Source organism: Pogona vitticeps, chromosome 15, assembly GCF_051106095.1.
Source record: "Pogona vitticeps strain Pit_001003342236 chromosome 15, PviZW2.1, whole genome shotgun sequence".
Lineage (NCBI taxonomy): Eukaryota > Metazoa > Chordata > Lepidosauria > Squamata > Agamidae > Pogona > Pogona vitticeps.
Window position 1 is genome coordinate 5,026,573 of NC_135797.1, and position 12,138 is coordinate 5,038,710.

The 12,138-nt window shown below is 46.1% G+C and overlaps 1 protein-coding gene across 1 annotated transcript in view; it reads right to left on the reverse strand.

Annotated features, from left to right (window-relative positions):
- Window positions 1–12,138, reverse strand: part of LOC110080958 (uncharacterized) — a 29,150-nt gene that overhangs the window by 7,494 nt on the left and 9,518 nt on the right. Inside the window, exons 10-14 of the mRNA XM_078381935.1 lie at window positions 8,289–8,428; window positions 7,817–7,875; window positions 6,661–6,866; window positions 6,372–6,502; window positions 5,529–5,722 (exon numbers count right to left, since the gene is read on the reverse strand). Coding sequence (XP_078238061.1) covers window positions 5,529–5,722; window positions 6,372–6,502; window positions 6,661–6,866; window positions 7,817–7,875; window positions 8,289–8,428 — 730 coding nt within the window. The remainder of the gene's footprint in view (window positions 1–5,528; window positions 5,723–6,371; window positions 6,503–6,660; window positions 6,867–7,816; window positions 7,876–8,288; window positions 8,429–12,138) is intronic.

The window sequence follows — 12,138 nt, forward strand, 5'->3', positions numbered from 1 at the left end:
GCTGTTTACAGGGACATCCAAGAGTTACAGCAAAAGTGCTTTCTACATGCTGCAAAGTGCGTACCAGCCTTCAAGGCTTGGCACCACCACGGAACATTCTTTTCGACCAAGAATTTGAAAATAATCTGTTCAAACAACTCCCTCAAATTTTGCCTCCCCTTCCTCTCACACCAGCCCCCTCGGTTCCACTGCTGGACTCTCTGTCTCATTCTGCCCAGCCAACCGAGCCTCAGCCTGGGAACACCTCAGCATTGTCTCCCAGTCCTGCCGTTCATCAGGCAACTGAGAACAAAATTTCTAACTGTCCTTTAATGGATACAATGGGTGCTGCTTTAGAAACTGCTTATCCTGGCGTTCAGGGAACACAAGCACAGGCACAGGGAGATGCCGTGGCAGTTTCTCATAGTTCTGAACTGCTCCCATATCAAGGCGTCCGCGAACTGCAACTCAGTCTCAAGGACAAACAGACACAGGCTCTCCCGGAATCCTCATCCGCCCAACGGCCGGCCCCTAGTGACTGGAGTAGGGGTCTCCTTCCACCAGCAGAAGGACTCATTTGCCTTCAAGGATGGCAAGATTTAGCAACTAAGCAAGCAGAAATTAATGCTGTTGTTTCTGTACGTCAGCCAATTATTATGGGAGAAGGTATATTCGCTTCTGCTGTTCAAGTCCGTCTCATGGATGCAGTTCTCAGTCAGCCAAGGTCACATGGGAAATGGGACCCAGGGAAATGGGACCCAGGGCCGCCCCCAGGCCAAGAGAGAATAATAGGGGATCTGCAGGATTCATGTGATGTCACCGGCTGGTATACAAAAGAAGCTTTACAAGCATGCCATGTGTCTTGTGAGAAATCAGAAGGGGAGGAGGAAGAAAATGTAAGGGGGGAAGCCCAACAGGAGGCCTGTTTTGAACTGCCACAATGGGTCTATGTTTCTAAAGCTAAATGTGCCGCTATTCCTCAAGGCTACACTGTTCTGGTTTTTACATGCGCTGATTTTGTTTGTCTCAGCTTGAATGTTGTGCCAGGACTGATAACTCGCATGGCAAACATTCAGGTTTGGGTGAAAAATCCTACTCAGCTGGACAGTCAGAGCTGAGAAAGATTGCCCCCCCACCTGGCCAGTAAGAGAGAAAAATGCGTATGGGATGGGAGGAGGTGAGCCAACTCCTTAAAGCGCTTCCCCCATCACCTTCCAATCTGGAGAAAGCATTGTTACTCTCAAGCCACTTGCAACATCCTGGACACTATGTTCCATGTTCTTCCTAGAACTACAAATTCTATCACACCTTGCATTGCTTAGCAGTTTCCTGAATATCTCAGCGTGATGGGACCTATAATCTCATCCACGGATTCAGTGCAGCCTGCTAGGACATAAACTCTGTATTGTTTTCTGTGTCTCTGTGAAGTAGCAAATTCAAGGTCCACACCTGGCGCAATGCCCAGACTTAGTTCTCTCCTCTTATCAGCGATTCTGGGCGTTCTGCCAAGAGAATGCCATTGTGTTCGGACAGTCTAAATGGAGAATCATTTGGCAACCTACAGTCTTCTTGCAGAAGGGTTTTTGTGCAGCCCAGAGGAAAAAAAACAACAGACTGGACATAAACTTTTGCATCTATACCATTGAGATATCAATTGGGCACATCAGTTTTGGTATTGTCTACAAATGATCTCTCACCGTTGTTCTCTGCACTCCCTGGTCGTTCTTCACCTGTTATTGTTATTGTGGTAACTCCAGCTGACATCATCCTTATCACTGCATCAATGAAGGCTTCTTACAGCTGATCTCTCAACAACTTCATCTGCAAGCTGCAAGCTCGCCTGCTTACTGAGAGCATTCCTATTTCAAGTCCAATCTTAGCTACGCCATGGCTATCAACTGCAATTCCCTACTGACAAGATGGGCCATGTACTCGCTTGAACTTGTACTCCTGTGTTAAAGCAGTTGCAGATTTGTTTTGCCAAGGCATCGTTCCAGATGTTGCCACAATTGTCAGGGACGTATTAACTCTATTTTTTTCTGCAGGGTGATGCTGAACTCTCCAAAAGACAAGTGCCTGCTTTCCTGCATTTCTTATCAATTAACCACTTGTTTTTCCACAGATGCTTTTCACAGATGGTTTGCCTTTCCAAGGTGTTGTCACGTGGCAGCGTTTGAACTTTTTTCTAATGATGAGTTTAACTTTGTTATAGACACACGTTTATAAGCTTTTTAGGCATTTGTTTTTTTAAATATCTGTCTCCTTCCATAGATAAGGATTTGTTTTCACTGTTTTCCTGACTTTGTTACTTTAAAGCAGAACAGCATTCTGTTCCATTGCCCATATATGTTCCCACCCTCAACTTCCGGGATTTATTACTGAAGGGAATGCTGTTGCTGATTCAGCTTTCAAGCAGAATTCATGTGCTTTAGTCTTTTTTCTGATCCTATTTGCTTCTCATGACATGTTTCATTACTCTGTAAATATGTTTCACAGAATGTTTTCTATCCCAATGACTCAGGCAAGAGACATTGTAGTTGGCACGTGGATGGCACACAAGTGCAGGTTTTTGCCTAAATTACATTTGACTGTGGATACATTTTCTGGGTTTATTTGGCATCTCCTCTTCATGGAGAGACTGCAAGACAAGGTATTCAACATTACATTTGGAACAATTGCTGTAATGGGCCATCCTAGGCCTGAAGACTGGACAATGGAGCTGTCTATATATCATCTGCCTTTCAAGAATTTTATGTTCAATGGGGACTCTCACTGAAGCATGAGATTCCTTTTAATTCCACAGGGCAAGCAATTGTGGAAAGAGCACACTTAACGCTTAAATTTCTTTTGCAGAGCAAACCTCAGGCAGAGGGGTTTCTGGGTCAGATTGTTCCTATGGTTGTTGCAAAAGTTCTGTATACTTTAAATTTTCTGCTTTTTCCTCATTAACAGGGTTCACAACCCAAGTTAAAGTTCATTTCAGGACAGAATGTTTACCACCTGAATGGTAAGGGATCAATTCTATTGATCACCTGGGACAAGGATGCTGCAGTCGCACTGGACAAAGGCGCTGTTTGGATCCTGGCAAGATGGTGTGGATCTCTGCCATCCGACTCCTAGGACTGCTTGAACTGTTCTTGGTTCCACGTATTTCTGCTCTGGACAATCAAGGCAATTCTTGGGTGCAACATGCTCAGTATATATTTGATGTTCATGGACAGAATGTTTCTCTTTTATATGAATCATGAGCTCATTGCCTGGTCTTATTGATGATCCAACCTTAATTCTTGCCTCTTTGCAAAGTATTTCAGAACATGGTCAATCTGAACTTCTTTTCCATGCTGTTCCTCCTACTTCTAATATTTCAAAGGTTCAATTTACGCACCACATCTGAGCTTTGTGTTTCTGTTGTATTCATGCAGGGAACTGGAATGCCAAGGTTCCAGGTTTCACTTGATCTGGACAATGTTTTAAAAGAATGCAGTTAATGCTACAACAAGAATCATGGTAGATCTGCAGAATGAAATAGACCAGTTAAAGCAGCTTTCAGTTAAAGCATCGCTAATTGCTTGCACATACTTATACTATGTTTTATTGTAATAGATACTCAAAGTATTATTTGCTTCCATAATTTGCAGCTTTCAATTGAGCATATATCAGTTGATTTGAGTGATACCATTATTACCAGTAATATTAACACTTCCCTATGGGATGGCTTTGCATACTACTAATGCATGGTATTATTTTACTGAAAATTTGTATTTGCCTTATGCTTGTTTTAATCAATGTTCCTTCATTAATTAATGTTTTTACTAAGTGATATCAAACATCTGTACAATCAATGTCTTTATCTGCTCAGCAATTGTATCAATTCTAATATCATGTGTTCCTTTCTAGAGTAGGTGATTTTTATGGTGAGGCTGATGCACGATATACTGTACGGGTTGAGATGACATGGCTGTTGCCCTCCATCAATGAAGAGCTTCCATGGACTCATGAAACACATCAGGAGTCTTACTGGCAGTAACTTGCTCATCCAAAATGAAATATAAACGGAGGGAATGTGGGGATTTTGTAGTCTAAAGTTCCATCTTGTGGCTATTAAGGGATACATCACTGGTGTTTAGCATAATCAAGTTATTGTAGTATAAAGATGCATTGTTCTATGATTCTCTCTCTGCGCAGGCGTGGAATGCCTTAAGACTGATAACCACACAACGCCTCTATGGCCAAATTCTTATCTTATGCTAATTTTGCTTGTTTTGCGTGCTTAATAAAAACGTCTGGGGGGAAGAAGGTAGTCATCTTCATCTTCTTCTTCTTCTCTACCGGTACCTGAATACTAACAAGATAAAGTCTGCAGTGTCTTTTTTTATCAGAGATCTCTCCCTGGTTTTCATGCAACTGCTGCTTGGCTGGCTTCCAAGCAGGGTTCCCTGGGGATTTTTCCCCACAAGAAAGAAAGAAAGAAAGAAAGAAAGAAAGAAAGAAAGAAGCAGATGAAGAGAAGTTCTGAGGAAACCCCAGCTCTTGATTCTTGGGGTTCCGCTCAACTTTCCTTCCTCAAGGAATTTCAAAGAAGTACAGTGGTGCCTCGCTAGACGATGATAATCCGTTCCACTGAAATCGCTGTTTAGCGAAATCATCATCTAGCGAAAAGCATTTCCCCATTGGAATGCATTGAAACCTGTTTAATGCGTTCCAATGGGGAAGAATCGTCGTTGTCTAGTGAAGATCAGCCATAGGAAAGCCGCTTTGCGAACCGCCGATCAGCTGTTTAAATCGCTGTCTTGCGAAGCTTAGGTCCCGAAAACATCTGTTTCTGAGCGCGGAGGGAGCTGTCACAATCGTCGTCTAGCGAAAATCGGTTTGCAAAGCAGGGACCAAACATTGTCCAGCGAAATTCCCCCATAGGAATCACTGTTTTGCGAATCGCTATAGCGATCGCAAAAAGCCAATGTCTAGTGAAAAAACTGTCATACGGGGTAACTGTCTAGCGAGGCACCACTGTATAGCCAAAACAGGTTTACCAGCTGAGATATTTTGTGGTCTGGAACTCAAGACTGTTCTCCTCCCGCCGTTCCCACCCAGGATTCACGACTTGGTACCAAAGATTCGTGCTTGGGGCTTGAACTCAAAGATTTGCCCACATCCCTGATTTGTGCAAGCCACAGGGTGTAGGAGGATGTCTTCCCTATAAGTGGCCACTGCTCTTACAGCGGTCCCCTCCCTCAATTTATTTACGTATTTAAAGTATTTTTATCCAACCTTTTTCCCCCCAAACAAAGGCCTCAAAGAAGCTTCCAAGATTAAGAAGGAAGCTGTATCAAAGCTTCGAAATAATATATTATTCCAATGTCAGAAAAAGGTCTGACAACTGCTTAGAGAAACGGAGTACTAAAAATACATTAAAAACAACAGAAACCAGTATTTAGGGAGTGTTCTCTCCCAGTGATCTGTCATGTGTAGCCTGCCTTAGTGGGGATTGTTGTGATAGTTAGGGGAAGGGACACACACCCCCCAAAAAAGAGAAAGAGAGACCAGCTCACTTGGTAGTATGTGAACGGGGAAAAGCTGGAGTCCACGTTTTTCTTGTAGGCTTCGGAGAGGATCTCGATCAACTCTTGTTGATCCGCCGTGAGGCTGCCCTTTTCGGTCTGCTGTGCTGGAGGATTCAGCTCGCCTTGCTGCTTTTGACGCCGCAGCTCCCGGCGTGCGCACAGCGCCTCCTCGGACATGATCACTGGAAATGGAAAACAGGGTTTACAGAGAGGAGATCTGCGTCCGTGGTGGTCCACTGACCTGAAGGCAGACCAAGACATTTTGACGCCTGAGGCAAAACAACACAATGTTGGCTTGCCTGCACTGATGAATTTTATGAGTAGGAAGGCCAAATAAAAGAAAGTACGAATAACGAGAGAGAGAGAGAGAGAGAGAGCCCCAACTAGAATAGACCCATTGACGTGTTGGGATTTATGTAATTGTTGACATGTTATTTCCTCATTTAGTCAAGGTCATCTACTCCAGCCAGGCTTAGCCATCAGATGGAGGCCTGTGAGTTTTCAGGAAGCAAATTAAGCACAGCAGACAGACCAACAAACATACCCTCTTGGTTAACCATAATGGGCATCCAGGGATCCCTGGAGGTTATCTAGACCAACCCCTGCTCACCGCAGGGTCTAGAAGGCCCAGAGCAAGCGCAGCACCTCCGACATGGGGGCCTCCCGCCTCTACTTCTAGGGTCAAAGGAATTTTGGTCAGAGAGATATTCCCAGCCCATCATGAATCCAGGCGTCCCCTGGGGCAGCCCGCCTTTGCTACGACAAGGCCGTTGAGTCTTGCATTCTCAAGAAAAAACCCAAGCATGACAAGATGAACCTGGGTCTACTCACTGTCTTTCTTCATGCCCACGGCCAGGCATTTTTGGTACCGACAGGCCTGGCACTGCCGGCGTTTGGCTTTGGTGATGGTGCAGCTGCGGGTGAAGGGGCAGGTGAACTGGAAGCCCTTCAGGACAGTCCGCCTGGGAGACACAGAGACAAAACGGAGATCATCTCATAGATGCCTGGATGTGGCCCTGTGACGGAAAATCACTTGGGGATCTCCAATCCGATCCCACCCCACCAAACCCCAACATGAAGCCCATAGAGGATGTTCAGCGAGGGAAGTGTTCAAGACTACCGGAAGAAGCTCTTGCAGCCTTCACAGGTCATGGCGTGGAAGTGGTAGCCAGTGGCCCGGTCTCCACACACGGCACAGATTTTCTCTTCGTCCTCCTCAAGGTCCTTGTCGGTGTGACTCAAAGTCGTGGAGCTCCAGATGGTGTTTTGGCTGTCGGGGGAGGGTGGTGTGGCAGGCCCAGCCATTGTCCCTTGGAGAGGCCTGCCCTGGGGAGAAGAGGGAGGAAATCAGGGATGCTCAAGCCCAGCCACCTAACAAGGTTGAAAAGCCAGGTGGGGGTGCTCTACTGTCCCTCTGTGTCAGTCAAACACTGCACCATCAAGAGAAAAGGCCCTCGATCGGCCTCAGACCATTCCACATGAGCCATCCTCCCAGATGAGCCATATTTAGATATCTGTAAGCAAGGTAGAACTCCCAAAATAGAGAATTATGGGTTTTGTAGTTCAAGAATTCTGACAGAAAAGAAGACCAAAGTATGCACAATTTTCGAATCGTGTAACACTCCATTATGGTCAGAATCCTGTGAGGCACAAAGGCAGAAATCTCACTGAATTTTGCAAGAAAAGCAAAATGAATCTTGGATGAGAGACACACACCCCACCCCACCCCGGGAATGTATAAGGTCCTTGCAGTCAGCTAGGAGCTGGCTGGATAGCTCGGTGGTTCAGATTTCTGGCTGTGGAGCCAGAAATTTCGAGATTGATTCCTCGCTGTGCCTCCTAGGTGAAGAGCCAGCCTGTGTAGCCCTGGGCAAGCTGCACAGTCCTAGGATACCCCCTGAATAATGGAATGATGGAATAAACCACTTCTGAGTGTTCTCTGCCAAGAAAACAATAGAAAAGGTCTCCATATGTCAGAATTGACTTGAGGACATGCAATTATTATCAGGACCATGGCTGAAGCCCTGGACACTTGCTACTACTGGGCACAGCTGATAATAATACCGCACTAAATAAACCCAGAGTCTGATGCAGGACAAGGCAGCTCCTGGCCCTTCCTTAAATATGCTCCCTGGGGCTCGGAACTGGGCCCTACTGGGACACCAGGATCTACCTGTCCGGGGCTGTGGTCTCTACCTCCGTGAAACAGGAAAGGAAGGGGCTGTTGACGCTGCGGGACTCGCCGATCTCAGAGGCAGGTGGAACTTGCCACTTACCTGTGCAAATATTACATTCCAGGGCGGTGCGCCTGCGGGCAGTGGCCCGGTTATGTAACCTGGGAAGGGAAAGGGAAGAAAAAAAAGAAGAAGGCAAAGGTTAGAAGGAGAAAGTGGCGCCTCTCTCTTCCGCCTTTCGGCTTCGTAAAACCTGGAGGGCAGCTCCGAAAGAGGGTGGTCCAGCCGGATGGGGGGGCTCTTTCCAGAGGAGTAGTTTTGGGGAGGGGGCCCTCCTGTCACTGCTCTTAAAACCCCTTCCCTCCACTTAATGGCTGAAGAAGAGACAGAGGACGGGCGTCTGCTCATTTCTGTTCGTCCTCCGGACCTTCTCCAACTGTTCCCAAGTTTTTTCCTCTCTTCTCCTGCATCCTGGATTTTCCTCCTTCATCTTATCTTTAGGGCCAGAGAGAGAGAGAGAGAGCCGCTTCCATCCCTTTGCCCCTCTCTGGGTACGACCGCTAGGCCTGCTTACCCGTCTGGAGGGCTGCGCTCTTGGAGGCGAGCGGGCAAGAATGTGGACAAACCGGAAGGAGGATGACCAGCCAAGGAGGTGTGTGATTTTCTGCCCTGGACACTTCTCGCAGGTGTATTTTTTTTTCTCCAGTGGTGTCTCTGGGGAGAAAAACAATCCAGACTGATTGCGTTTGATAAGGAGAGGTGAAATTTGTACTTTGCCCGTCAGAACGGGAAGGAGGGGAGAGATGCCGCTGGCCTGCCTCCTGGAAGCCGACAGCAGGGGTGAGCAAGGCCAAAAGTGGAGGTCTGGAAATACGTCCCCAAGGAAGGAAGAAGAGGGCATTGAGGGCAGATCGGATGGGAAAGAAAGTGGATTCCCCTTGGGGTGGAAGCTCAAGCTCCTACCGCCACTCCCCCGATGTTCATATTCAAAGTTGTTTGTGGGTGTGCCCTCTGCTTGGCATGGATCTTTTAAAACCCAGGAGTCCTGTCCAATGAGGATGTGTTTAATCATCAACATGTACCATCAAGTCAATTCTGACTCATGGCCACTTTTTTCAGAGTTTTCTAGGATGAGTCTACTCCGAAGTGCTTTACCCTTCCCTTCCTCTAGGGGGAGCCCTGGGACTGTGCAGCTTGCCCAAGGCTACCCAGGCTGGCTGTACAGTATGCGCAGAAGGCACAGTAGGGGAATTGAACTCCCAACCTCGGGCTCCACAGAAAGAGCAAGAGTGCTTTAATAGGTCTAGGCAAATATAAAGAGTGCTAGACCTATTTTTTGAGCTTTTCCTCAAACCAATTTTTAGAGCCCTGGTATTCCCTAGCTGTGTCCTTGAACCAAATGTCTGTCTGTCTGTCTGTCTGTCTGTCTGTCTGTCTGTCTATCTCTATGCATTATCTAAACTCATCCCTGAACTGGGGAACAGGGAAGGGTCCTCCCCCCCAAAATGTGAGGTCTTAGAATATATTCGGATATCCCCTGGGCAACCACAGCCCTCCGTTGGCTGATCCTTCCACTGGAAGCACCGCCGGATTCCTTCTGACACAAATGGAGAAGATCCTTTGCTCTCAGGAAGATCGCGGTCATGAGAGCAAGCCGGCTTGGCTCAGGACATGATCCACTCACTGGTCAGGGTTGAAACATTTTTGCTGTCCTAGAGAATGTCACCAGATCAGAAGGTTTCTTAGCCCTGGTGGTTCAACCTAAGGATCTGGTTGGCTTTACCTGGGGCATAGAGTATATTCCATTGCCTTGCTTTTCAAGGATCCCTTATGGGGCTCTTTCTCAATCTTTCAGCTTTTTCTCTTTCTGGGCTTCCCAGAAGGTCAAATGTCTTAGTGAAGAATGTATGGATTTTGCCTCTCTACCATGCAGGGGTGTCAATGTGTGTGCAAGGACTATGCAGTGCCTCGCCTGCTATTTTTCATCTTATATCCTGCCCAGGTTGCGATATGAAACCACTAATGGCTCTGGACAACTCCGGTCCCCCCTCCCACAACACACCCCAACCCAACCACTGCTTCAACCAGCTAGTACTAATCTGCGCTCCCATGAAATCCACCTGCTCTAAACCTGCAGCCTACGAGATCTCCCACCTCCACAGCTATATACCTTCTACAATAATAAACCTACTGTATTTTTCAGTGTATAAGACACCCCCATGTATAAGACGCCCCCACTTTTCTAACTCAAAATTTCTTTCTTTGCAAGAAAGTTGAGGGGGAAATCAATTCCTGCTTCCCCCCTCCACTTTCTTTGCAAAAAGCTGCTTTCCCCCTCCACATTTTGCAAAGAAAATGAAAAGAGGAAAGCGATTCCTGCTTTCCCCCTCCCCTTTCATTGCACAAAGTTGCTTCCCCCTCCATGTTTTGCAAAGAAAATGAAAAGGGGAATGTGATTCCTGCTTCCCCCCTCCATTAGTTCCGTGTATAAAACGACTCTCAAATTTTTCCTTTAATTATTTTAGGGGAAAGTGTCATTTTATACATGGAAAAATATGGTATGTAGTGATTAGGGATGTCTGCCATCCAATGACTGAAAATGGTACTACAGACTTTATATACACGGACATGTTTACAGTCATAAAAATTACTCAAAGTTTCTGAGAAAACAAAGATATTTTCCGTATGCAAGCCAAGTTTCAGTGGGTCAAGTTTCATGTCTAGGAGATCTGCCACAGTCAGATATATATCCTCTGTAATATCATACATTGGCAGAAATACACAGCTAGGGGTTCACGCTCTCGGAATGATGGACAAGCAATCGCACATGGACACAAATTTTTCATTGACACTAAGATGTACAGTTGTTGTTTTCTGCACCCAAGATGCTCACTGCAGCAACCCTCCTTTATGAAGCTTTTTTAGCTGCCAAACACAGATTCTTCTTGGTGGTTTCCTTTGGCAAACATGCAGTTGGTCAAACATGAGGACCAGGAGAAGAAACACTCTCAGTGAAAAGAGACATCCGTATGAGGAATGCAAATATAAAACCAGTCCTTTTAATTCGCCGTTTAAGTGCTGTTAAGGGAGAGCAAGAGATTAAAATGCCTTATTCCGCGGCGTTAAAGCACACACGGGTCACGTTTCTAAATCATGACAGACAGCAGAGGTGGGCACGTTTGATCGCTTCATGAGGACTAGTTTCCTGCCCTAGGTTCATCCAGAACCACATCTTTGGCCAAAAATGAGAAAGAAAAAAGAAAACAAGCAGAAAAGTGGCCGGAAATCCACTTTTAGTTTTTAAGAACTCATACCTTCTGAGTCTGTATCTTATGCTTCTGGAGAACCGGACTACAATCCATGAATGCTTAAGCCAAATAAAATGTGCTGGTCCTTAACATACCACTAGATCCTTAGCTCAAGAGGATGGCAGACCTCTTTTGAAGCAGAGGGACTAGGAGCATGCATTTCAAATTTCTTTTTACTACAAATCCCATACTTCTCCTATCTGGAAGCCCCACCTGCTGGACCCAAATCTTACAAACGCCTAAACCGTGCTCACCCAGAGAGAGGGCTCAGCTACTGGTCTTCAAGTCTTAGTGTGAAAAAAAGAGTTGCCTTAATGCTGACCGGGAAGCTTCCTTTTCAAACAGGAAGTTAGGCCTATCCCAGGCAGGAAGTTGGCCAGCCGGGCCTTTTCTCCAGGCGAGCACAATTTTGAGTGGCCTGCAAAGGCAATTTAACTTGCAGAGCAAGAAAACCGGACCCTCCGCCTTCGAGCGTTCAGCTGATAATTTCTGAAAGCAGCGGCATCATAGAGATCAGGTCTTCGCTGCTGTGGATGTGTTGAATCTGGCGCTTGCCCTCCACTTTCAAGGTCCGTAGCTCCGTCAGCAGCAGGAGAAGTTTGGCATAGAGGAACCTAGACAAGACGGATGGAAGAAAGAGTCCCTGTAGCTCCAGTCTATTTCATTCTCATATCTATCCCTTCATCCCTGTTCTTCGGGACGGTTACTCTTCTTGTACCTAAAGTGGATATTCGTCATTCTCCAGAGAACAAGCATGCCTATCTCTGGACCATGAGAAGCTTCCGCCATTGTCAATTTTTGAGACCTTGTATGTTAAGAGAGTTAGAAAAATACTAAAATGTCTACAGAGGTGCAGGGGGGGAAAAGTGCTTTAAAAGTGAAACAAGTTTTAACACCGCTGTTTGAACTTGGTTCTTTTCAAAGCCATGAGCCACCTGTGGCAACGCTGGGCCACGCTGAATTCATAAATGGCCTGGCAACGGAACGGCTCCGCAAAGAATTCTGCAGTTAAAATGTGTGAATATAGGAGATTATCATAAACACAGTTTGTAATTATGTAAGGCAGGGTTGATGTGACCTTTGTAATCCAACAGTGCCAACTTTGGTGGGGGGGGG